This window comes from Hylobates moloch, unplaced genomic scaffold (genome assembly GCF_009828535.3).
Source record: "Hylobates moloch isolate HMO894 unplaced genomic scaffold, HMol_V3 SCAFFOLD_20, whole genome shotgun sequence".
NCBI lineage: Eukaryota > Metazoa > Chordata > Mammalia > Primates > Hylobatidae > Hylobates > Hylobates moloch.
The window spans coordinates 32,647,094-32,669,205 of NW_026652295.1; the positions used below are offsets into that span (position 1 = coordinate 32,647,094).

Here is a 22,112-nt window from a genome sequence, read left to right on the forward strand (position 1 = left end):
GCTTCCTGCGTGATAAAGTTCACTTCGAGGGGTGGTTCTCCACCTGGAATGCACCTGTCATCACTCGGGCAGCCCAGGCCCAATCTCAATTAAATCTGAATTCCTGAGGTGGGCCAGGGTATGAGGCTCCTCTAAACTCCCCAAGTGATTCCAATGTGCAGCTGAGACAGACCGCTGCTCTAGCAGTGCCAGGCATGGAGGAGATGGCCAGTAGGTTCAGTAAATGAACAAATAAATGCATGACTCTTTACAGATGGACAAAGTGAGTTCCAGATGGGAGAGAGGAAGCCGGAAGCCAGCATTCATGAACTTGAGGACCCCCCCAGACTCAGCCTCCACCTCAGCCCTTCCATAATGCCACGCATCACATCCAGAGGCCCCATCAGCTCCTACCTGGGCTCCAGGAGCCCATGGGGCCTTCCTCCAAAGCCTCTCTAGGGGGTCTTCCCAGAGGCCCCCAAAGGCCTCCACGCTTACCTTTTTTTTTTTTTTTTTTTTGAGACAGAGTCTCGCTCTGTCGCCCAGGTTGGAGTGCAGTGGTGCTATCTCTGCTCACTGGAAGCTCCACCTCCCGGGTTCACGCCATTCTCCTGCCTCAGCCTCCCGAGTAGCTGGGACTACAGGTGCCCGCCACCATGGCCAGCTAATTTTTTTGTATTTTTAGTAGAGATGGGGTTTCACTGTGTTCGCCAGGATGGTCTCGATCTCCTGACCTCATGATCTGCCCGCCTCAGCCTCCCAAAGCACGCGTACCTTTTACCTCTGCAGGAATGAGCCTGTTTGCCCATCCAGTCACCGCATGCTAAAGCTGACATCCTGCCTGCCTCCACTCCAAACCCCCCATACCTCAGGGTTCCCCTCGGAGGAAGCAGGCTTGAGAGGACTGCAGGGTGAGTGGGGCTCTCCCTGGAGAAGAAAACCAAGGACTTGAGGCTCTGGGTCAGTGGCCAGCTGAGGCTACTAGGTGTCCAAAAAAAGACCCTGGGCTCAGAGTCTTATTGGCCCGCTGGGGATCCAGGAATCCAATGCTCCCTGAACCCCCCCATGATTGTGACAAGCTGCTAGGCTTGAAAGCCACTAGAGCAAAGCAACTTCTACCGCACTGGCCCCAATCCACAGGGAAGGGTCTGCCCAAGGACACACAGAGGATTGGCTGCCAGTAGCTAGGGGGGCTCTGAGCCTCCCCTCAGGGCTCCTGGGGCTGCCCAATGCCAGGGTTCCCCTCCTTCCACGTCCCTTCCCCTCTCTATTCAGGCTCAGGCCTGGCTCTGGTCTGGAGGTTCCCCTTCCCAGGCTCTCACCACAGTGGGGGTTTGGGGGAAAGAGAGACTATCTCAGCAGGGGGCTTCTCTGCCCTCCCCTCAGGAGAACTGCCCCTGACAGTCACCCTCAGCAAGACCTACTTCGGACAACCCTTTCTCTCCTTCCCCAGCACCTCACGAGCACTCCAGCATCTATCGAATCCTATTCTGTATCCCTAGCCTCCCCTGAGCACCTCCTGAGGGCTTTGGGTACATTATCGCTTCTGCCAGCTGGGTATCATCACACCCATTTCACAGGCGAGTAAACTGAGGCTTGTAGAGGCCATGCAGTAAGCAAGCATCAGGCCAGGTCTCAAACCCACCCCTAGCTGGTGGTCAAGAAGCAGGAGAACAGAGTGGTGAAAAAAGGCAGATTTAGGGCCAGATGGCCTGGGCTCAAATCCAGGCTCCACCACTTACTAGCTGTGTGACCTTGAACAAGTTGCTTAGCTTCTCTGTGCCTTAGTTCTCAGTTCTGCAAAATAGGGATAACAACTGTGTACCTGCCCCTGGGGTTGCTGTGAGGGTTAGGACCAGCCTGGCACAGGGTAAGTGCTATGTAAATGTTCTAATTATTTCACCTCAGTCACCTTTTAGAGAGGGTCCCTCATTCACCCCCCACCCCCAACATTTACAGAGCAAGCCCTGATGGGACAAATCTCTAACGACAGCCTAAAATGGTACATGGCGATCCCCCTTAACAAGGAGCAAAGCCTTAGGTGAAAGGAAATCCCTGAGTCAGTGGGGACCTGGAGAAGTTGTTTTGAGGGTAAGAAACATATCCAGCTGACCCTGGATGCCACCAGTAGTGGGCACTAGTGGGCACTGGCCTGACCCAATGGTAAGGTAGTGACAGCCACACCCATCCCCACAGCCAGGAGCTCGCAGGGAGCTCCCAAGACCAGCCCAGCTGTTGCTGCAGACATGGGGGCTGCAGAGGTCTCCCTCCCATTCCCCATCCCTCCATGAGTCCATTTGGTGAGGGCTTCCTGAGGGCCACTGTGGGCCCGCGTCAGCTGGGAGTTCTATGGGTGGGGCGTAGAGCCTAGTGGGGGCCAGCTCTGTCTCTGTCTCCTCTACTCAGTTCTGTGCTTGTAGCCTGACAGCAGCCCTAGACAAGACATAAGTGAATCGGCATGACTGTGTTCCCATAAAGCTTTATTTATGGACACAGAAATTTGAGTTTCATATAATTTTCCTGTATCATGACATTATTTTTCTTTTTGTTTTTCAACGCTTTAAAACATAAAGGCCTCTTTTAGCTCATGAACTGTACAAAACCGGGCCATATTTGGCTCCTAGTCTATTGTTTGCTAACCCCTGGGCTAGAGGGGAAGTCAATAACAAAAAGGAAAACAAATGTGTACATGACTGCAACTGTGATGAGCACCATCAAGGAAAAGAACAGGGAAACAGACAGAATAGCCAGGGGCCAGGGAGCTTCTCTGAAGAGAGGCCATTTAAGCTCAAGGCTGAATGAGAAAGATCCAGCTTCAAAGAGTGGGAAGAGAAGACTCCAGACAGCAAGGCAAGCAGGTGCAAAGGCCCTGCAGTTGGAAAATAGCATGGTGTCTTCAAGGAGCATAAAGAAAACAGTATGACTGGTGTGGGCAGTGCTCAGAGAGACAAAGGGACGTCAGGGGCACCAGGTAGCACAGGGCCTCTCAGACAGGAAAGGAGTTCACATTTTAATCTAAGAGCAACGGGAAGCCAATAAGAGGTTTAAGCAGAGGGTTGAGTGGATTCCATCTGGGTTTTAGAAAGATCTCTCCGGCTGCTGAGTGAAGGTTTGGCTGTGGAGAGGCCATTTGGAGGCAGGGAGAGGAAAGACCAGGCTTCTGTAATGGGCTGGGTAAGAGACTGTGGGGGTGGAGGCCATGAGGAGTTGTCATGTCCAGGACAAGTTCTGAAAGTGGAGCCTGCAGGGCAAGCTGATTAACAGAAAGACAGTGGTCAAAAATGCCTCCAGGTTCCTTGGCCTGGTCAAGATGGGCAGGCTGCAGTAGGGCGGGTGGGCTCTCTCTAGAGTTCCTCCTGGCTGTGTAGTGAAAACACATACAGACACAAAGCCACGTCCTCCACAGAACATCTTGTGGGATCTAAGCCAGTGTTCCCCCAGGGCCACACCCATAGCCCCGGCTCCAGAAGCAGCCAAGAGCCTAGGGGGCACATGCAGCCCGACATGGGATGAGAGGAGGGAACTCACACCGCCAGGCTAGGGGTGGCATACAGAGGCCACCTCTGCACCCCCTTCCCACGCCCCATTTCGTGATAGCAAGAAATTCTCATTACCCAAAGTTAAGTTGTCTGCTCGGTCTCAACACTGAGTGCTGCGCTCGTGGCAGGAAGACGCAAGAGGCCCAGCAGATGGTGGGGAACTCTCCGGGATCAGCCTTAAAGGTCACCGTCTGTCGCTGCCTGCCCGCTCCATCCTCTTCCGCATCGGCGGAGTCCCTCATGCTGACTTAAGGCCCAGCTACAAGCTGTGCTGTGACATTTCCTGTGGGCTGACTGTGTGCCAGGCACCATGCTAGGCCTTCTTGGACCTTAACTCTTTTTTTTTTTCTTTTTTTTTTGAGACTGAGTTTCACTCTTGTCGCCCAGGCTGGGATGCAATGGTGCGATCTTGCTGAGTACAACCTCTGCCTCCCGGGTTCAAGCAATTCATCTGCCTCAGCCTCCCGAGTAGCTGGGATTACAGGTAACCGCCACCATGCCCAGGTAATTATTGTATTTTTAGTAGAGACAGGGTTTTACCATGTTGGCCAGGCTGGTTTCTAACTCCTGACCTCAAGTGATCTGCCCACCTCAGCCTCCCAAAGTGCTGGGATTACAGGCATGAGCCACCACACCTAGCTGGACCTTAATTCTTAATCCACATGCTGTCCTATGAGGCTTGCACCATTATCATCCCTATTTTACAAATGAAGAAACTGAGGCAGAGAAGGGTCAAGCAGTTTGCCAGGGTGGTCAGACCTCAGGCTGCCTGGCTCCAGAGTCCAAATGCTTACCCCCATGCTGTGCAGTGCCCCCTTCTCCAAGCCTTAGCTTCTTCCACTGCAAAATGAATAAAAGACTCAAAGAAATTATTTCTGGATCCCCCTGAGCTCTTACAGGTACAGAATTTGGAAACTGCTACCCTCTGGGGGTGTCTCCAGTCTGCTCTTCCTCCCCTGAACAATGACTTCTCAGGAAAAAGTTTTTTTTTGAGATGGAGTCTCACTCTGTCACCCAGGCTGGAGTGCAGTGGCGCGATCTCGGCTCACTGCAACCTCTGCCTCCCGGGTTCAAGTGATTCTCCTGCCTCAGCCTCCCGAGTGGCTGGGATTACAGGCACATGCCACCACACCTGGCTAATTTTTGTATTTTTAGTAGAGACGGGGTTTCACCATGTTGTCAGGCTGGTCTCGAACTCCTGACCTCAGGTGATCCACCCGCCTCAGCCTCCCAATGTGCTGGGATTACAGGTGTGAGCCACTGCGCCAGCCACAGAAAGGTCTTATGGGCTCATTCACAGTATGGTATAAATAACTGACGTGGTAAGTGGAGGTGAGGTAACTAGGGAATCAGGGATTCAAACCCAGGCCTGACTTGCTCCAGAAGCTGGGCTGGGCCCAAAACAGTGCATTGTACAGGCTACAACCACTGGGCGTGGGTGCCCACCAAAAGGTATTCTTCACACCCATCAGCACCTCTGTCCTGAAAGAGTGGGACAAATTGTAAATGAAGGAAGGGGTGGGAGCAGGGAAGTTAGGGATAGAAGCTGTCAGACCTATGAATTCCGAGTCAGGCCTTCTGGTCCCCAACAGAGACCTGTTCAAGTCCCACTTCCCACTCAGCTGATTTGAGCAGGCAGTCTCCCAGGAGTCAGGCCTGGGAGAGGGGACCTGGCTTTGAGCCCTGCCCTGTCATTTTATCAGAGTTCAGCCTCCACATCTGTAGAGCAAGAGGTTGGCCCCTTCCAGCTCTGAGGCTTGTGAGTTTTGCTCACATCCTGACCCTGACTACACTCCATTAGCATTCTCCATGCAGGAAATCACCTGAGTGCCCCCACACCCAGGGCTCCCCTCTGAGCCAAGCACCGGAAGTCCACCTCTTGCAGAAAGGAAAGCTATCATCACAGCCTCTGGTGCCAAGTTCCCAGCAGGCCACATTAACCCATCATTAGGGAAGCAGGGCAGGGGCTGCAGTGGTGCCCTTTGAAATGGACACCCGGCGGTGGGCGCAGGTCCCCTCCCCCAAGGCATCCCTCCTTCATCCTCTCCTTCCCAAGGCTCCTCCTGCTCCCGACCTCCCTCCCCAAAGTTCAATCTTTTTGCTTCTGTAAATGGCTTTTAAGTTTCTCACCCAGCCTCCCATTTCTATCAGTTTAATTATTGAGGAGGCCTCTTGTCACCAGCCTGGAACATTAAGGCCGTTAAAAGGGACCCAGGGAATGCAGGCCACAGCCGGCTGGTTTCCTCCCCACCGCCCCTCCCTTTCCTTGCCCAGCTCTGCCCCCCTGTCCTGCTTTCTTCTCCACTCCCCAGGTCTCTACCTCCCGGTCTTGCCTTGCTCTCTGTGCAGCCTGGGGGGCTCCTGACCCCTGCCCCAACCACTCCATCCTGTGTTCTGAGGAGGCACAGACCAAACTGAGACCACACCATGCTCCTCTGTGGCCAGACAAACAGGGGACACCATGAACCCCCGGGATGGTAAGGCTCTTCACCCCAGGCCCCTCACCCCACCCTGGCCCTTCCCCTTGCTGGGAGAGGTTAGCACAGCAGCTGCAACCCACTCCCCTGTCTGGGGCACTGAGAGTCTCATCTCAAAATATCTATGTTCCCAAGAACACACTTTAAGACCTAACTCTGAGTGACCATTCCTTGAGCCTTTGCCATGTACCAAGTGACGGGGCGCTCTCAGCTCCTTTGGGCCTCTCCACCTCCCTGTACAGTAAGCACTCACTCCGCTCTGGAAAACAGGGGAAGGGATCCTCACCAATGTCACAGGTTCAAGGGCTGGACCAGGCTGTTTTACCATCTTTCTAAAAGACCCAGAGTCACTAAAGGAGTTTAATTACAAGCTCGGATAAAGAGAATACAGCAGCCTCCCTTGTGGGGTGGCCTTCCTGGAGGCTGGGGATCTGTGCCCCACTCTGCCAGGCTGACAAGGAGGAGTCCGAGGCTTGTCCCCTCTGCTGGATGGCCCAGGCTGCCTCAGCTCCCAGGCTAGGGCCAGGCGGCCTGAAGTGATGACTCATCTGGCCTGAGCCATCACTAGGCCCTGGCCTGGGACAGCCCAGCCAGCTCCTCCTCTCCTTTTGTCCGCAGTCCCCACTGTAAAACTGGGTGCGGTGGGAGGACTGAACCAGGCTACCATTCCCGAACTATCCTGCCAAAGAACTGTGAAAGATGATCAGAGTGACACAGCCTCCAGGGATTGTTCCAGCTGCCTACCGCGAGGGCAGAAATGTTTTCAAGTTTCCTGCTTCATCTTCAAACTACGTACATCCATGTTCAACCACTGACCATAAAAAAATAGAAAACAAAACCATGTACAAATTTTGCAGTCTTCATAATGCATCCATTTGTTTCAAAATTAAAATTGTGTTTTCATCCAACTCATCAAGTAAAACCAACACTCCAGGAAAAGCCCTATATTCGAGGCCCACAGAGCATACCAGAGACATGACTGCATACGCAGGTGGGCGCACATGTGCTCTTCAGCCCCAGAGCAGCCAATGGCAAAAGTCCTGCCCCACCCAGACATGTGACAGCACAACTCTGGCCTCCTCCCTTTGCCACTCCCACCCACCAGCTTCCTCACCCCCACCCCAACACTGGGACCATCCTCTCCCTTCATCTCCACTTCTACCCAGGCCCCCAGACATGCCCCCAAGTCCTGATGCATCATGGGAAGTGGGCTAATGGCTTCCAGAAAGAGTCCCAGTGAGAGTGGTCCAGGCTCAGCTCTCCCCACCGTGCCTGGTGCAAAACAGCCTCTCTCAGTCTACTTCCTAGCCCTGGAGACTTCGGGGAGACAAAGGTCAACTCCAGAGGCCGAGAATCTGACACCAGGGTGAGGGAGGGACCAAGCAGCTTCCTCTGTGTCCCTTCCTCTTCCCTCTCCCCATTCTCTCCTCCCCTCCCTACACACACAAACACGTACAAACACACACAAGCACACACACACACACACAGAGCAAACAAGGCAGGCTCCAAGAGAGAAACGGGCACATAATTATTGGTAAAATGCTTGTAATGTTTTTCTCTCTACCCGGTAGCTTTCAGTTGTTTTAGCAGCTTAGCGAAGCACTTGGCTCCAATTGAATTGCAAATCAGCAGCTCTTGCCCCAGGAAGAGAGGAAAGGAGGCGGCAAGGAGGGGGCTGGGAGGGATTCCAGAAGGAAAGGGAGAAAGGTGTGCAGGGAAGAAGGGCAGAAGGAAGGAAATCACAGAGGGAAGCTTGGTTCAGGGCCCAGGGCACCAGAAACAGAGACCGCCTACTCTCTCAGGCCTCAGTTTTCCCGTCCTCATCTGCATTCTCTGCAGGCTCAGCAGCCCCACACCCCATTCAAAAAATGAAGACACATTCTCCAACCATAATCTCGGGTGGGGCAGGAGGGCCACAGGGAGCTTCCTCAACTACCCAGAAGAAAAACATCTTTCTTGGGAATTGCAATTATATGAAAACAATGTCGAAACAAAAGTCTTGCTTTTTCTCCCTGGCAATCTCCAGCATTCATATTTCCATTCTTCTTATCTGTCTGTCTGCCTTTCTGTCTATCCACCTGCCTATCTTTTTATCTGTCTGTCTGCCTATCTCCTCCTCCCTCTGTCGTTCTCCAGAACATCCTTTTCCCACCTGGTACAGAATTCCCCAGAGAGGAGTGGAGTTGCTCACCGAGCCTCCAGCGGCAGGTGCTGTTTCAGCACCTCGGTCAGCGCCACAAGGCTGGGTCCCGGTGCCTTTCACTCTGCTTTGCCTATGCTAAGACCACAAGACAACATACTGAAACCAGGAAGAGCTGCCCCAAATTCCCAGACACTGCTCTGAGGAAAAACTGTCCCTTGGAGTGAGGAAAAGAGGAGGAAAAGGGGGCTGGTCGGCCAGGCCTGGCACCCTGGGGTGTGGCGGGCAGAGTTCGCTGGGGGAAGAGCACATCAGGGGACCAACCAAGGCACTGACCTTGAAGAGGCGAAGGATGTTGGCCACCATGATGGAGACCGAGCTCCCTGAAGCACCGATGACACCCACCACACGTTCAGGCTTGGTGATGATGGGTGGGCCGCCACTGCCACAACGGACCTCCGTGCCATCCTTCTCGATGAGCGCCTGCACAAAGGTCAGCGACTGCTCGAGGGCATGGGTGTCCCTGGAGCAGGTGTCCAGAATGCGGGCGCCCAGCGTGATGTTGGGCAGCAGGTCCGGGTCGTTGTTGATGCGATCCAGGGCGAAGAGCATGGCCTCCAGTCGGTGGATGCCCTTTTCTTTCTTAAGTTCTCCACAGGCCTTGCCCTCTGAGCCCCGGCCGTGCACTGGGAACAGGCCTCCCAGTGTGATGTCCCCATCTATGCGGATGGAATTCATGTGAGGGTGGCCTTTGGGCTTCCCCAGGGAGGAAGGCATCCAGGGGCCGTAAAGGCTGAGGAGCAGGCAAAGGGGCAGCCGGGCCCACCACCAGCCCAAGCCTCTCTTCCCAGGCATCTCGGAAATCCCTAGAGACCCATGAACGGCAGGCCCACTCCTAGCCCTGGCAGGCCCCTGGCCCCACGGCCTGGGTGGGCATGGGCAGGGCAGCTTCAGCAGCAGGGGGACTGAGGGCAGCCAACCGTGTAACCCATGCTGCTACCCTCTCCCACCTCCTCGTCACTCGGACCAAGCACAGTTGCCCGCACAGTCCAGGCCCACAGACAGCAGGCAGTGGCCGGGGTTGCAGGAAGGCTCTGATCCTCGTCCCGTCCTGCAGGCCTGTTCTCAGTGGATGACTGTGGAAAGGGCAGAGTGCTCTTAGCTTGGCGTATCTTGGCATCAAGGAGAAAACAGCTCCAATTCTCTCCTACCAACCTTAGAAGGGGAAGAGAGAGAGAGAGAGAGTATCAAACAGAAGCCCAAAGAAGACATTAGCTAGTCTCATCTCTCATCAGGAGCCTGAGAGAAGGAGATGCTAGAGGTTATCGCCGAAGACTCCATAAATCTCCTGAACTTGGTTTCCTCTCCGCCGTTGCTCGACTCTGGCTTAAATGGGAGAGTGTACAGCAGAAATTAGGTCATGTTTGAAGCTTCCTAAGGCCTGTACCCACTGCTATCAGTAGCCCGGGCATCAGAGAGCGCACTCCCCAGGAACAGCCTCAAACTGGATTGGGAGGAAGAAGGGCCTTCCTCAACACACCCACATGAAGGAGAGCAAGAAACAGGTCCTATGGGCCCAATCCCATTATAGAGATGAGGAAACTGAGGCCCAGAGCAGGAGAGCATTTTGTCTGAGTCACACAGGGAGTGTGCAGTTTAATTACAAGCTCAGATAAAGCTTGGACAATGCCTACTGCAGCCCAGCTTTCCTGCTGTCAGCTCTGGAACCCGAGATACTTTGGCTTTTCCGGGGTTCAGAGACCCAGGAACGCAAATAAGGCCCCCTCAAGAAATCATCCTGGACTGCAGTGGTGTAGGCTGGGAGCTGCTCACTCTGAAGGCCAAGGGAAGGCCAGGGAGGAGCTGAGGCTGTGGGGGTTCTGGATTTTCATCCTGAATCAGGGAGCGCAAGGTGGACCCTGCACTCTCCTGCTTCCACCCCAGCTACACAGCTACCCCAGGCAGAGTAGGGGAAACCCAGCAGCCCCTGCATGAGGAGCAGGCTTCCATTCAGCTTCCATGTCCTCCCTCCCTCCCTCTCCTGACTTTCTTCATCTCTCCATTTCTCCACTGCTCTTTCTCCCCACCCCCACTTCCTCCCCCTGAGAGCAGGGCTCGGGTTACGGCCTGAGCTATTGCACATTATTAAGATCATCATCATTATTATTGTTGTTGTGATTAAATATTTATCTGCAAGAGTAGAGAAGAGAACACCAGCCCTTCCTCATTCTCACTGCTAATTTGGGCTAATTTCCCCCGGGGGTTACTTCCCTCACCCCAGCCTCCCCACTCAAAGCCAGCAACCTCCCTCCCCACCACTTAGGAGGCCACAGGGAGAAGGGATGGAAGCTGAGTCAGGGCTTGGCTGGGGGCCGAACCCAAGGCCCCCTTCCCCAGGGGTTTGTCAAATGAAGACCAGCAAGCCACTTGTCCATTCTGTGCCTCAGTTTCCCCAAGCAGTTGGAAGAGGAGCTTGTGTTGGGATTGCGAGGCTTCCCCAGAGATGTGGTCCCTCCATCGAGACCAAGCTGTGGTCTCAGGGTCATCCCACCCCCACCTGTCATTCCCCCCCCAGAGTCCCTGACTGCTCCAGTTCTGGGCCAAGGGGAGGGAAGGAAGCTGCAGTGCCCCAGAGTCCAGCCTCAGCTCCTGAGCTTCTCCAGCCTTCTAGACCCTCATTTCACATTTCACCCCTTCCTCAAAATGCTCCCTTCACATTACCTCCTCAGAAACCAAGAATATGGCTACTAATTCTCCCTGGACCCATGCTGCAGGTGAACCGGTAGCCCAGAGGTATCACATAATTCTCCCAAAGTCACACAGCAAATCAAGATGCATCCAGGACTAGAAGCCACATCAGCCACACTGGGAAGCCCCAGTGAAGCTGACAGAAAGTTTCACAATACCACCCTCTCCCCTGGAGCCAGGAGCCAGGAGCCAGGGACCTAGGACTGGGGGCCAAGGCCAGTGCTTTGGGGAAGGCTTAAGAGCCATTAAAATACAAGGCGGGGAGCTGCACCTGTATGGAGCTGTCATCATCACTCATTCCTTCCTGTGAATGAATTTACCAGATCTCTGTCCTAGATGGCTATGCATAGTGACAGGAAGTGGGGTATGAGTTGCTAATGCAAGTACCAGGTAATTCAGAAGAGAGAAACCACAAGAGCCATAGACTAATTTCATGGTCCTGCTGCAGTAGCTAGAGATAAGGCGCATCCCTGCTAGTTCTCAGGAAAATCTGTAAAATGGGTGGGTTGGAGTGAAATCCAATCTGGGGGCCATACTGCCCCTGCTGACATATTTTCAGTTGTTGCAATGATGGAGAAGAGTCAGCTACTAGCCCGTGTGCAGGCAGGGGGCAGAGATGCTAACTGGCCAGCTGTGGGTGGGAGAGCCTGCACAGTTAAACACCATCCTGTCCAAATGCCGACAGTGCCCTGTTGAGAAATCACAGCAAATGACAACCACTGCCATGTGCCAAGCACTGTTCTAAGTGCTTTACCTACATTTTCTCATGTAATCCCCACATCCCTATGAGCTTCATGGTATTTTTATCCCTATCTCACAGATGAGGAAGCCAAGGCACCAAGTGCTTAAGTGACATCTAGCCAGGGGCACAGAGCTTGTGCAGGCTGCCGGTGCCCCTGGCTGCTCCTCTGTGCTGGCCCAGAGGATCTCTCAGGACTTGCCAGTTCTAAGGTCCTGTGAGTTTATGATCAGTTTCCATGAATTTCAAACAGAGGGCTTTTTGGCATCATGACAGGCTGTGTGCCGGGGCTACAGCAGGGCAGATTCAGGCTGGGAGACCAATGCGCAGCAGCTTTTGACAGTCAGGCCCTGCTTAGGCTTCCAGATTCTTCGTGAGGGCTCACACTGGTTTCTCCTTGAGGCTGGAGCACGTCTGGGCTGAGCAGTGCATGCGCGCGTGCACACACACACACACACACACACACACACACACGGGGAAGGACAGACGCCATGGGGGAAGAAGGCCTCCAAGAGGAGAAAGGCAAACACCCGCAGATTAGAATCAAGAGCCTGGAGCCCCAAGTTGGTCAGATCCCCTGCGAGACTTCCCTCCCACAGGACTGGGTCCCAGCCCCTGCCCACAGGTCCCTATCCACCCCTCAGTCCCACCAGGCCTGCCTTTTCTGAGCTTCTCCAGAGAGCTGGGCAAGCCACTGCCTCTTTTAGCTTCCCCTCCTTCCTTTGATCATGTAACAGGAACAAGGGAAAAGTAAAAATACCCCACGAGTGAAAGCAGAGGCCGGGTGTGGTGGGGTGGGTTGGGGTAGGGGCCAGGCGGATGCTCCCTTCCCCCGCAGGGCCTGCTTCCTTCTGCAGAGGGAGGAGCTGGGGGCACATAGAAGGGGTCCTTCTTTAAAGTCCTTTGCCCAGTTTTCAGACACTCCCCCGCCAATTCCAAAATAGCCAGGACAGCTCAAGCCTGGGTCAGTTAGGGGAATGCTTCCCCAGGTAAAATCACTGGGATGACTGTGAGTCCAAGCCAGTGTGGGCCCCACCCCCAGACGGGCCTCTTCCCCCTTTCCTTTCCTTCTCCCTTCCCCAACACCCTCTCCCCGTCTCTCTCCTCTTCTTTGGCTCCACTAGGTTCCTTGGTTCCAGGGGAGGACAGAGCCAGGCGTGGAGGAATGAGAGCCCTGAGGGGCAGGGATGAGAGCGACTGGGTCACCTCCACACAGCAATAGCTCTCAGGCCAACAGTGTTTTCCAGAACATTCTTTCCAGTGAATGGGGATGTAAGGGGAGCTGGTGGGGGACAGCTGCAGGCTACTCCTTTCCCCAACCAACAGTCAGGGTAAGGGGGATGGGAGAGTCCCCACACATCCCAGCTGGGACCTCTCTGATATCTAGGGCTTTTGTGCAGGGACTCCAGGAACCTGCCTTGTGGCCACATCTAAGTCCCTTTTTTTTTTTTTTTTTTTTTTTTTGCAGAGATGACATCTCACTATGTTGCTTGCCCAGGCTGATCTCAAACTCCTGAACTCAAGCGATCCTCCAGCCTCAGCCTCCCAAAGTACTGGGAATACAGGTGTCAGCCACTTTGCCCGGCCCACTTCTTAGTATAATATTAACAAGCAGGACTTTCATGCTTTTCCAACTTCAGTCCTTCCCTCTGCATCCAGGGTCCAAGCCAGAAAGAACCACAAACCACAAAACAACAACCAGATCCGAAGAGAACTGCTGTGATTTACCAAATTCCCAATTACTTTTCACTGAGTTTCTTTTTATTCTTCCAAAACTAAGAAAATAGAACAAAACCCAAACACCAGAATAAAGGGTAAATAGAGGGAACAACCTTGTCCTTTGTTTCCCAGGGTCAGGGTCATTGCCAGAGCCCCTGGCTCCTGCTCTTGGCCCTCTGAGGGTCAGCTCCCGTAGGAAAGGGGCTTGGGGACTCAGGCCCGAGCCCCTTGGGGTTCAGCAAAAAGAGCCAGGCCAAGAGCTCCCTCCCACCTTCCTCTCAGCTCCCAACCTTCTCTGTGTTCCCACCAGCACTTCCTTCATCTCCATTCACCTTTGCCTCTGCAGGGCCCACCCAGCCCAGGTGCTCAGGAGTGCTCTAGAATTGTGTATGGCTGTGTGGAGTCTGGTTTCAATTCCTGAGCTGTTTAGATGCCTCATCACCCACATCCCGCATCTCCCAGAAGGGGGATGGCAGCGCCACTGCCCCAAAGGGGAAATGAGGGAGAACTGAAGGCCTCTCCCCTCCCCTCACCTCTGTGACCCCTCTGCTATCCCTCCGGGCCCCCACTGGCTGGGCAGAGGTGTGGTTTGTAGGACAGGACAGGAATTGGGTTGTCAGAACTGTGCCACCCCTGCCAGCTGCACTGTATGACTCCCAGGCCATGGGGAAGGAGGATGACCAGTTAGCCCTTCAAATCCTAGCAGCACAGCCCTCCTCGTGCTGACCTCTGCAGCCCAGCCCTGCACAGAGCCTGGCATCCCCAGCAGGCTTCGTGGAAGTGAATGAATGACGTGATGTGAGCCAAATGATTCCTGGGCCTCTCGTTCAAGTAATCTATCTCTGTGTTTAAGGCCCCTTCCATAAGCAATTCTTTAACCCACAGGAATGATTCTAATGGTGGAATGTGAGGCATAGTTTCAGGCAGGGAAACTAAGGATTGATTGAGCTATGAGGAGGCATCTTGGAACCTTCAACCCACCCCAGGCCAGCTGGGGCTTTATTCTGCCTAAAGAGAAGCGCTGCTCCCAGGCAGTCAGCCAGAATGGCCACAGCCGCATGCTAAGAGCTAAGAGCAAGAAGAAGGGCACAGTGGGGGTCTAGCCCCAACCCTCTTCCCTTTCCTTTCCCCTTGAGCTGCTCCAGCTCACCAGCCTCGACCAGGAAGCTTCCTGACGTCAGAAATCCCAGACCCCAATCCACAAGCTGTCCCCTCCCTGTTCTGCCAAAACAACAGGGCCCTGATTCAGAGGCGACTGGCTCTGTCATGGGCATGGGGTGGAATGCCCCAGAGGAGAGCAGGGAGGGAGGGAAAGAGGAAGTAATTCTTTTGCCTAATGCCAGTGTAAACTTGGAGCAGAAAACTTCAAATCCATTGCCCCTGCCTTCCCCCAACCTATGATTCCCTCCAGCCTCCTCTCTGTGAAGCTCTCCCTTCAAGAAGCAGCTGAGATCCTTCCTCCTCCAGGAAGCCTGCCCTGATTATTACAGTTCTTGTTATCTCCTTCCTCCGCAGTTAATGACACAGAACCTGTCTCGTGTTAACAATGACAAGGCTGGGAGCACATTAAAGGCCTGCATGGACAGCACTGCCCTCATCTCTATGTTCCCCATGCCCAGTCCAAGGTTCAGAACATAGGAAAGGCTCAGTAACTGACCAGGCAAAGCCAGTGCCCTGCCCAGAGCAAAGCCCAGGACAGGGGATCTGCAGCAGTGCACCCAGTCCAGAGTGGCACTCGGACCTTGCACTGAATTCTCACAACTCTGTTGTGTGCTCAAGCATAGAAGACAGTCCCCTCTGTCACAACCATTCAGTCCCTCAGTGTGACATTCAAAGGTGCTCTGAGCACCCACTGTGTACCAGGCCCTGCTCTGGGTGGGCACTGGGGAAACAGTGGGAGTGAAACAGACACAAACGCCTGCCCTGTGGAGCCCACATCTCAAAGGGGGTAGGCACAGGACAGACAACAAATACATAAACACATAGATGGCTAGGACTTCAGGGGATCAGGCGATATGAAAAAAAATAAGGCAGATAAGGGGACAGGGAATGACCCAGAAGGGCTTTTTCAGAAAAGAATAATCAGGGAAGGCTTCTCCGAGGAGGTGGCATTTGATCCTAGAGTAAAAGCAGTAAAGGCATGAGCCATGTGAACATCTGGGAGAAGAGGATTCCAAAGAGAAAGAACAGCAAGTGCAAAGGCCCTGAGGTGGGCACAGGCTTGGCACTTGATGTTCAAGGATGAGCAAGGAGGCCAACGTGACCGGGGGCAGTGGGGAGAGGGTTGATGTGATGAGGTCAGAGAGGGCCTGGAGCACAAGATCAACAGGACCTTATCAACCACAGTGTGGACAGCGAAATGAGGGGCCACGGAAGGGTTTGAGCACAGCACAGGCAGGGACTCATCACCAGAGAAACCTGAGACCTAGAAGGACAGCCACCTGCCAAGGCCACAGCAGCTCACAGCAGCAAGTCCCATCGACAAGGCAAGCACATCTCATCAGCCCTTGGGCCTCCCTGCTCAGCCTAGAAAATGCCCCACCCTGACCCTCCTCTCCCAGAGCCAGGGTACCAGCCACCAGGCTCATGCTTGCCTGGATCTCCTCCATCCAGCAGGCCCCAACCATGCAGACCCCTAGGCCTCTCCTCCCCATCCCTACATGCCACCATCTCTAGTTTTCCAGCACAAGACCCAAGTGGGCAAGTGTCTTTGTTTGCAGCTGTTACTATTGTGGGCTTCGCCGCTAATACTGCTTCTTCCTCTCTCCTCCCTCTTCCTGTCCCCTCAACAACCCAGCACTGCCCTGGAAAGCAGGGGCCACTGGCTTAGCCCAATCAACATACAAACTGCACTGCATGAATATAACTGTGGTTGGTGGGGAGACTTCCATCCCTCGGCTGCACCGAGGTCAGGCACTGAAAAGGGGCAGTGAGTGACACCTGAGAAGCAATCACCCTCCACAAGCTTAGGAATCAGGTCGAGTCTCCAATCTTTATTTCTATATTTAAACCTAAAAATAACCCTGTAGCAATGACAGAGTTTTTACTAGAAGTCATGCCCCCAACCAGGAAATAGATCCAGGGGCTAGCTTGTGTCACCCTAAGGAACAGAGGGGTGGCTGGGAGAGCCGAGTGTGAAGGACTGGGTGGAACCCAGACCTCCTGGTTCCCATGCTGGTGGCCCAGCCCGGGGAGAGCAGCTGCCCAAGCTCTCCCAGGACTCACCATCATCACCGCCAATGGGCGGCCAGTGCCTTCTTGGGAGAACTGAGTCTTAACTAGACACCACAGCCTGCCTGTCAGCATGGCTCGGCCCCAAATGGCATAGGCTGGCATTATGGGCTGGCATTTCCCAATTACCACAGATAATATCTACCTTAATTGAATGGGGTCCAGATAATGTCATTATGCACTGCGTTCCCCAATTTATTTAATATACGTGTGTGCACATATATTTATGCCTCACTGCTGCCACGAGATTGCTAAATGGTGAGGTTAATAATAAAACATTTCGACGGGAATCATCAGCTTTAATTTAAGGGGTGATTTTTACTATCCTTGTGGTGCTTGTTTTTCCAAGGAGCCAAGTGAAACATGGACAGACTGGAACAGTCTCTCGGGCCTGCAGGCGAGGACGGGGGGTGGGCAGGGCCGCGGGGTGGGCTGGTTGCTAGCTAGCAGGTTTCATCTCTTCTAAGCAAGTTCCATTGACATGCCTCCCTTCCAGGAGCAGGCTCAGGCAAGGCAAGCCAGGTGGAGGGGAGAAGTGGGAAACCAAGGCGGAAGCCCCCAGGGCAGGCAGGGAGAAGGAATTGGTTGTGAAGGAGGAACTAGCAGCCTCAGATTCATCTGGGAGGCAGCAGGGAGAGGGAGGCCAGAGACAGTACACAGAGAGAGGAGAGACATAGACAGCTCGCAGGGCCAAGAAAAAGCAGCCTGCACTCTACAGGGACCAAACGCAGCAAAACCCTCTAACTTAATTTTTTATAGTCCCCTGCTAACTAGGGCAGAGGTGACACTTAAAATGAGCCCTCTCCGTTCTTTCCAGGAGCCATCAGTCTGAGTGGGAGTGACAGAGAGCTGGTGTCCACTGCTCCAGGCCCATGCCCACCAGTGCAAGCCCCGTTAGGCCCGCCAAGACAGCCAGCAGCTCTCCTGCAGCCCCAGTGAGTGGGGCCAGAGCTCCAATGCCAGCTCCCCGCATGCCTTCTTCAGGAGGCAAAGGCGGCCGCCACTCTGCAGAAATGAGATAACCTGCCAGCCAACAGCCGGTAGGCCCAGCTGTCCAGGCTGCCAGTGCGGCCTGCCCACTGGAAAGTTGCGTTCTAGGCCGAGCAGAGGAGGACAGTGGGGTGGGCAGATATCTTGGGGTGGGTGGTAATTAGAGGCTGCCGACTCCACACTTGTCTAAGAGAGAGGACACATCTATCAGCTGTAATTATTCAGCTCAGGAGGCTGTGGGTTCTGCTCCCATCTTTGGCTGCCAGCTGTCCCCCTGCAGCAGGGCGGGTATGGGTGTGGCCACACATCCTGGCGCTGGACTGTGGACCCCTCAGGAAGTGGGTGGGGGCTGCAGAACCCTTCTGGGCCTGAGCCCGGCCCCCTGACCCTTCTGGCTAGCACACTGCTCAGTTCCAGGCTCACTCGCTCGCTCACTCGCTTGCTCTCTCACCTACCTCGGGCTGCCTGCCGCTGTGCAAGGCGCTCCCTCCCAGAGACGTCACGCCTCCAGCGGAATGAAGCCACCCAGACGCAGGTCGGGGGAGGAGGGAGGAGGGGGGGAAGAGGGAGGACGGTGGGGGGGGTGGAGGAGGAGCGGCCTACGCAAGGCCACTGAGGCCCAGAAAGCAGCTCAACTCCTGACATGCTCCCGCCTCCCCTCCGCCTGCTCAGGACCTGTGCTTAGTGACGAGCTACATGCCGCCCCCCCCACCAATATATCTCGCTCCTGGAAATGCCTGAGGATCCATGAGTGGGGTAGAGCACTCCTTTGGGTTATGCCTTGCCATCTTCCTCTCCCGTCTCTCTTAAATGCAGATGCCCCTGGAAAGGGTAGTCCCTGAAGTGGCTGAGGTGAGGGATGCAGGGGGGCGGATAACTTTTGGGGTATTTTTGTCTCTGACAGGTATGAAGGTATTGGCAGGTAGGCAAAAGCTTATGTGTAAAAGGACAGAAGTTGGAGGAACATAAAGACAGTGGCCACCCAGTTCACAAGGGGACATCATGCCCAGCCCAGTGCTGAGCAGAGGCCTGGAGGCACCATCCTCAAAGCCCCCCACCCACCCCACCCCAAGGACAGGATCTGACCAAGGGCTGGTGAAGCCCTCCAGGAAGTGAGAGAGCGGACAAGGCTCCAACCTCCACTCTCCACCGCAGCCAGGCCCATTTCGAGGGCCGGTTCACCAGTCCCCAGGGCCTGCCAAGAAGAGGTGATGAGGCCCCTGCGCTATGGGTGATCACACCCCAGAGTACCCAGACGCCTCTGCGGAAGTTCTGCCACCTCCGAAAAGGCTCCTGCTAGACCTCCCCTCTTCATGAAAGCTTCCCCCTACCTTAGGCCGGAAGGCCCTGAGGCCCTTCTGGGCTCCGAGGAGCTGAGCATGCAGACCCAGAGCCTGAGGCCCAGCATCCCATTGGGATCCGGGGGAAAGTGGGGCTAGCCCAGGACGCATTCCGGGAGTGTAGGGAGATGAGAATGAGGGCATTCTTCACGTCCACCATTGGCTGGCCCCAGGGCAGGAGGCTGAGCACTGCAAAATGGCAGGGTGTGGGATGGGGTGCTCCGTATGGAGACCCTGGGAGCACTGCCCTCCCCGCCTGCCCTAGGCCCCCACTCACCCCAGAACGGACAAGGCGAGGGACTATAATGGGAACACACATGCCCCTTCCTCCCTGTCACTTCGGGCTTTCTGCCAGATTGACACAGGGGCAGCCACCGCTCTGAGAGACACGTGGCTTCGGGCATCCAGCTAGGCAAGCCCAGCTCAGTCGGTGTCCGGAAAGGCCGCGTTCTCCCGCGCCAGGGGCCGGCATGGTGCGGAGAGGGGAGAAAGAAGCAAGGCGCCTCCTCCGAAAGGGACTGAAAGTCTGAGGGCGGGATGTCACTCAGGGCCTAGGGGCAGGGGGCGCTCGTACGTTCGGGCCTCAGGACTCCCTGCGGCCGCCGATGCTGCTGCCCCATCTCAGCACAAACAGCCTCAGACCGCCCTGGTGCGGGGGCGCCTCTAGCAGTCGAGGCCTCCACCTCCCGGCCCCGCCCCCGCGCGGGGAGGAGACGCCTCCCACCTGCGAGCGCCGGGAAAGACCGACCCCTGAGCAGGGACCCCCAGCACACACGCGCGTACACACATGCACACACAGAGACCACGGCGGGTCCGCTCGCCCGGAGGCCGCGTAGACGCGCAGGTTCATCACGGTCCCGGGGAGGGACGGTCCCGAGTGTCCGGAGAGAGCCTGATCCTGAAGTCCTGGGGCTGCAGGGAGACCCCAGACCCTAGAGACCACCACAACCTGCCGAGGCCATGGGCAAGCGGTTGCCGAGCTCCGGCCGGTGGCGAAGGCGGCGCTGGGGCGGGCATGGGAGCCGGACGCGGTGCCTGGGAAAGGAGCCGAGGCGCGCGAGGCTGGGTGCCCTCCCGCCGGGAGACTGCCGGGAAGAAGTGCAAATAATGCCCCGCGCCCCCGCCTGTCCTGCCTCTCCGCAGACGGGGATGCGCTAATGCCGCCGCCCCCACCTGAAAGCTGGCACGACCCTCCATCCGGTGGAAGCCCCTGTATACAGAGGCAGTACTTTCCACCGGGCCCGCAAAAAAAGCTTCTGCCCCATTCCCTCCCTCAGGGGCACCCGGAAAGCCTGCCTTAGCCCCTAGGGGAGACCCTCTAGTTCAGGTCCCGCGCCCTCCGGTCCCTAAGTCTCCGGGGGCGCCGGCTCTCCTCGGAGCACTCCAAGCGCGGGAGCTCGCCGGAGGCCACCTCCCCGAGCCCCGATGTCCCCGCCGCAGCCCTCGCCCCAGGAGGCCGGAGGGCACGGTCCCCTCTGTCCGTCCCCCTCGGGCCACAACTCACCGCGCGCCAGCAAGGTTTAAGCCGCGGCGAGGGGTCCGCTGCGTGCCCGCCTGCCCCGGGGGCGCAGGCAGGCGACGGCCGGAGGCACGGTTCTCGCGGTGCCCACAGCCCGGGCCGCGGCGGGCGGCTCTGACGCTGCGGACCGAGCGCGCCGCGGAGCCGCCCGGAGTCCCGGACGCAGCAGGGATGAGCTGGCGGCCGCCCGGCCGGAGCCGCCGCCAAGCGCGCGGCGTTCGGCTGCTGCTCCGGCAAGCCAGCAAGCGAGAGGGGGATCGGCGGCAACCCCTGCTCCTGCTGCGGCGGAGCCCGGCATCCGAGCCGGAAGGAGCGGGAGAGGCGGCAAGGGGAGCTGGGTCTGGCCGAGAGCTCCGGGCTAGGAAGGGAGCGGAGCGGGAGCGACCAGCGAGCGCAGCCGGCCGAGGTACGGGCGCCTGGCGGCGCCGCGACAGCGGCAACAGCAGCAGGGAAAAAAAAATGAGAGCGAGCTAGAGAGCGCGCTGGAGAGCGAGCGAGAGAGGGAGCGAGAGACGAGAGAGCGAGGAAGGCGCTGAGAGGGGAGGCTGCGGGAGAGGGCGGGAGCGCCGGGAAGCGCAAGGGGGCGAGGGGGCCGCAGCCGCTGGCCCCGGCGCCCACAGCCGCTGCTGCACCCGAGGAGGCACGAGACCAGCCCAGCAAGTTTGCGCTGAAAGTGCGGGCCAAGCTCACGGCGCTTCTGCCGGCCTTTTAAAGAGAGAGCACCTGGAGCCCTCCCCCTACCCCACACCTCCACCTCCGGAAGGCCAGGGCTCTCGCGGCGCCCTGCCACCCCTCCAACCCGCCCTGCTGGCAGCTCCCCTTCCACCATACCCCACCGGCGCCCTCTTCCGGAAGCCCCCCCTTCCTCCTCCCCGTGCGCGTGCCAGCTCACCTACCCCGAGGACATGGCGGGGACCCCTTCTCACCCCAGAGGGGGAGGGTCAGGAACATAGCCTCCCCAACACACACCCAGAAAAGTACAGCAAAGCACAGGGACGCAGAGGGGCGCGCTACTCCCCCACCCTGGTGCGTCACTGGAACCTCACACATCCGCGCGCACGTGGCGTATGCCCCCATGTGGCATGTTCATTTGCTCACCCCACTGCTCCTGATTCAAGTATATAACAAGGGGAGAAACTGAGGCCCAGTGAGGTGACGACACTTGCCCCAGATCTCACAGCCTGTCCAGGGAACACTTTCCACAAAGCCCCCTTACCACCTCAAAACCCCACCAGGCTAGGGAAACACCCCACCCGCTGGTCTCCCTCCAGCACTGGATGGCAAAAGTGTAACAGGTGGCCTCCTGGTCGGCAGGCTGCAGTGAGACTCGGGAAGAATCCCTTAGTCAACCATAGAGCCAGCTCGCCCCCTTCCCAGAGGGGGCTTGAAAACTCTCAGGAGAGGGTTGGGTAGAGGCAGGCAGCGGCAGAAGTGAGGGAGCCACGCAGCCCTGTTAGGATTGCAAGAGCATCTCACCCCGGACTGCAGAAGTGGCTTCAATCAGAGCCGTGATGTGTGACTGTCCTTGTCCTGGGGAGGGCGCACAACACTGTGCCAGGGAGCTGGGGGAAGAAGGTGGCAGGCAGCAGAGCTGGAGAGGCTGGCCAGAGGCCTCCCTGCCCATCAGTACCTCGACCCCCTGCTGACCTGCCAAGTGCTACCTTGTGCTTGACGATGCCCAGGCCTGGCAG

General features: G+C 56.4%; 1 protein-coding gene across 7 annotated transcripts in view; it reads right to left on the reverse strand.

The window, feature by feature from the left end:
- Window positions 1–21,337, reverse strand: part of GRM4 (glutamate metabotropic receptor 4) — a 125,031-nt gene extending 103,694 nt beyond the window's left edge. For 2 of the 7 annotated variants that reach the window (XR_004245806.2, XM_032141647.2), the window contains exons 1-2: window positions 20,407–21,181; window positions 8,472–9,350 (exon numbers count right to left, since the gene is read on the reverse strand). Coding sequence is in view for 6 of the 7 variants with exons in the window: in XM_032141647.2 (XP_031997538.1) it covers window positions 8,472–8,990 (519 nt within the window). In the remaining variant the exon portion in view is untranslated. Of the gene's footprint in view, window positions 1–8,471; window positions 9,351–18,017; window positions 18,037–20,406; window positions 21,186–21,317 lie in introns of those variants that run through there. The other 5 variants (XM_032141650.2, XM_032141644.2, XM_032141649.2 and 2 more) reach the window with 5 other exon arrangements.
- Between the last annotated feature and the right edge of the window lie 775 nt (window positions 21,338–22,112).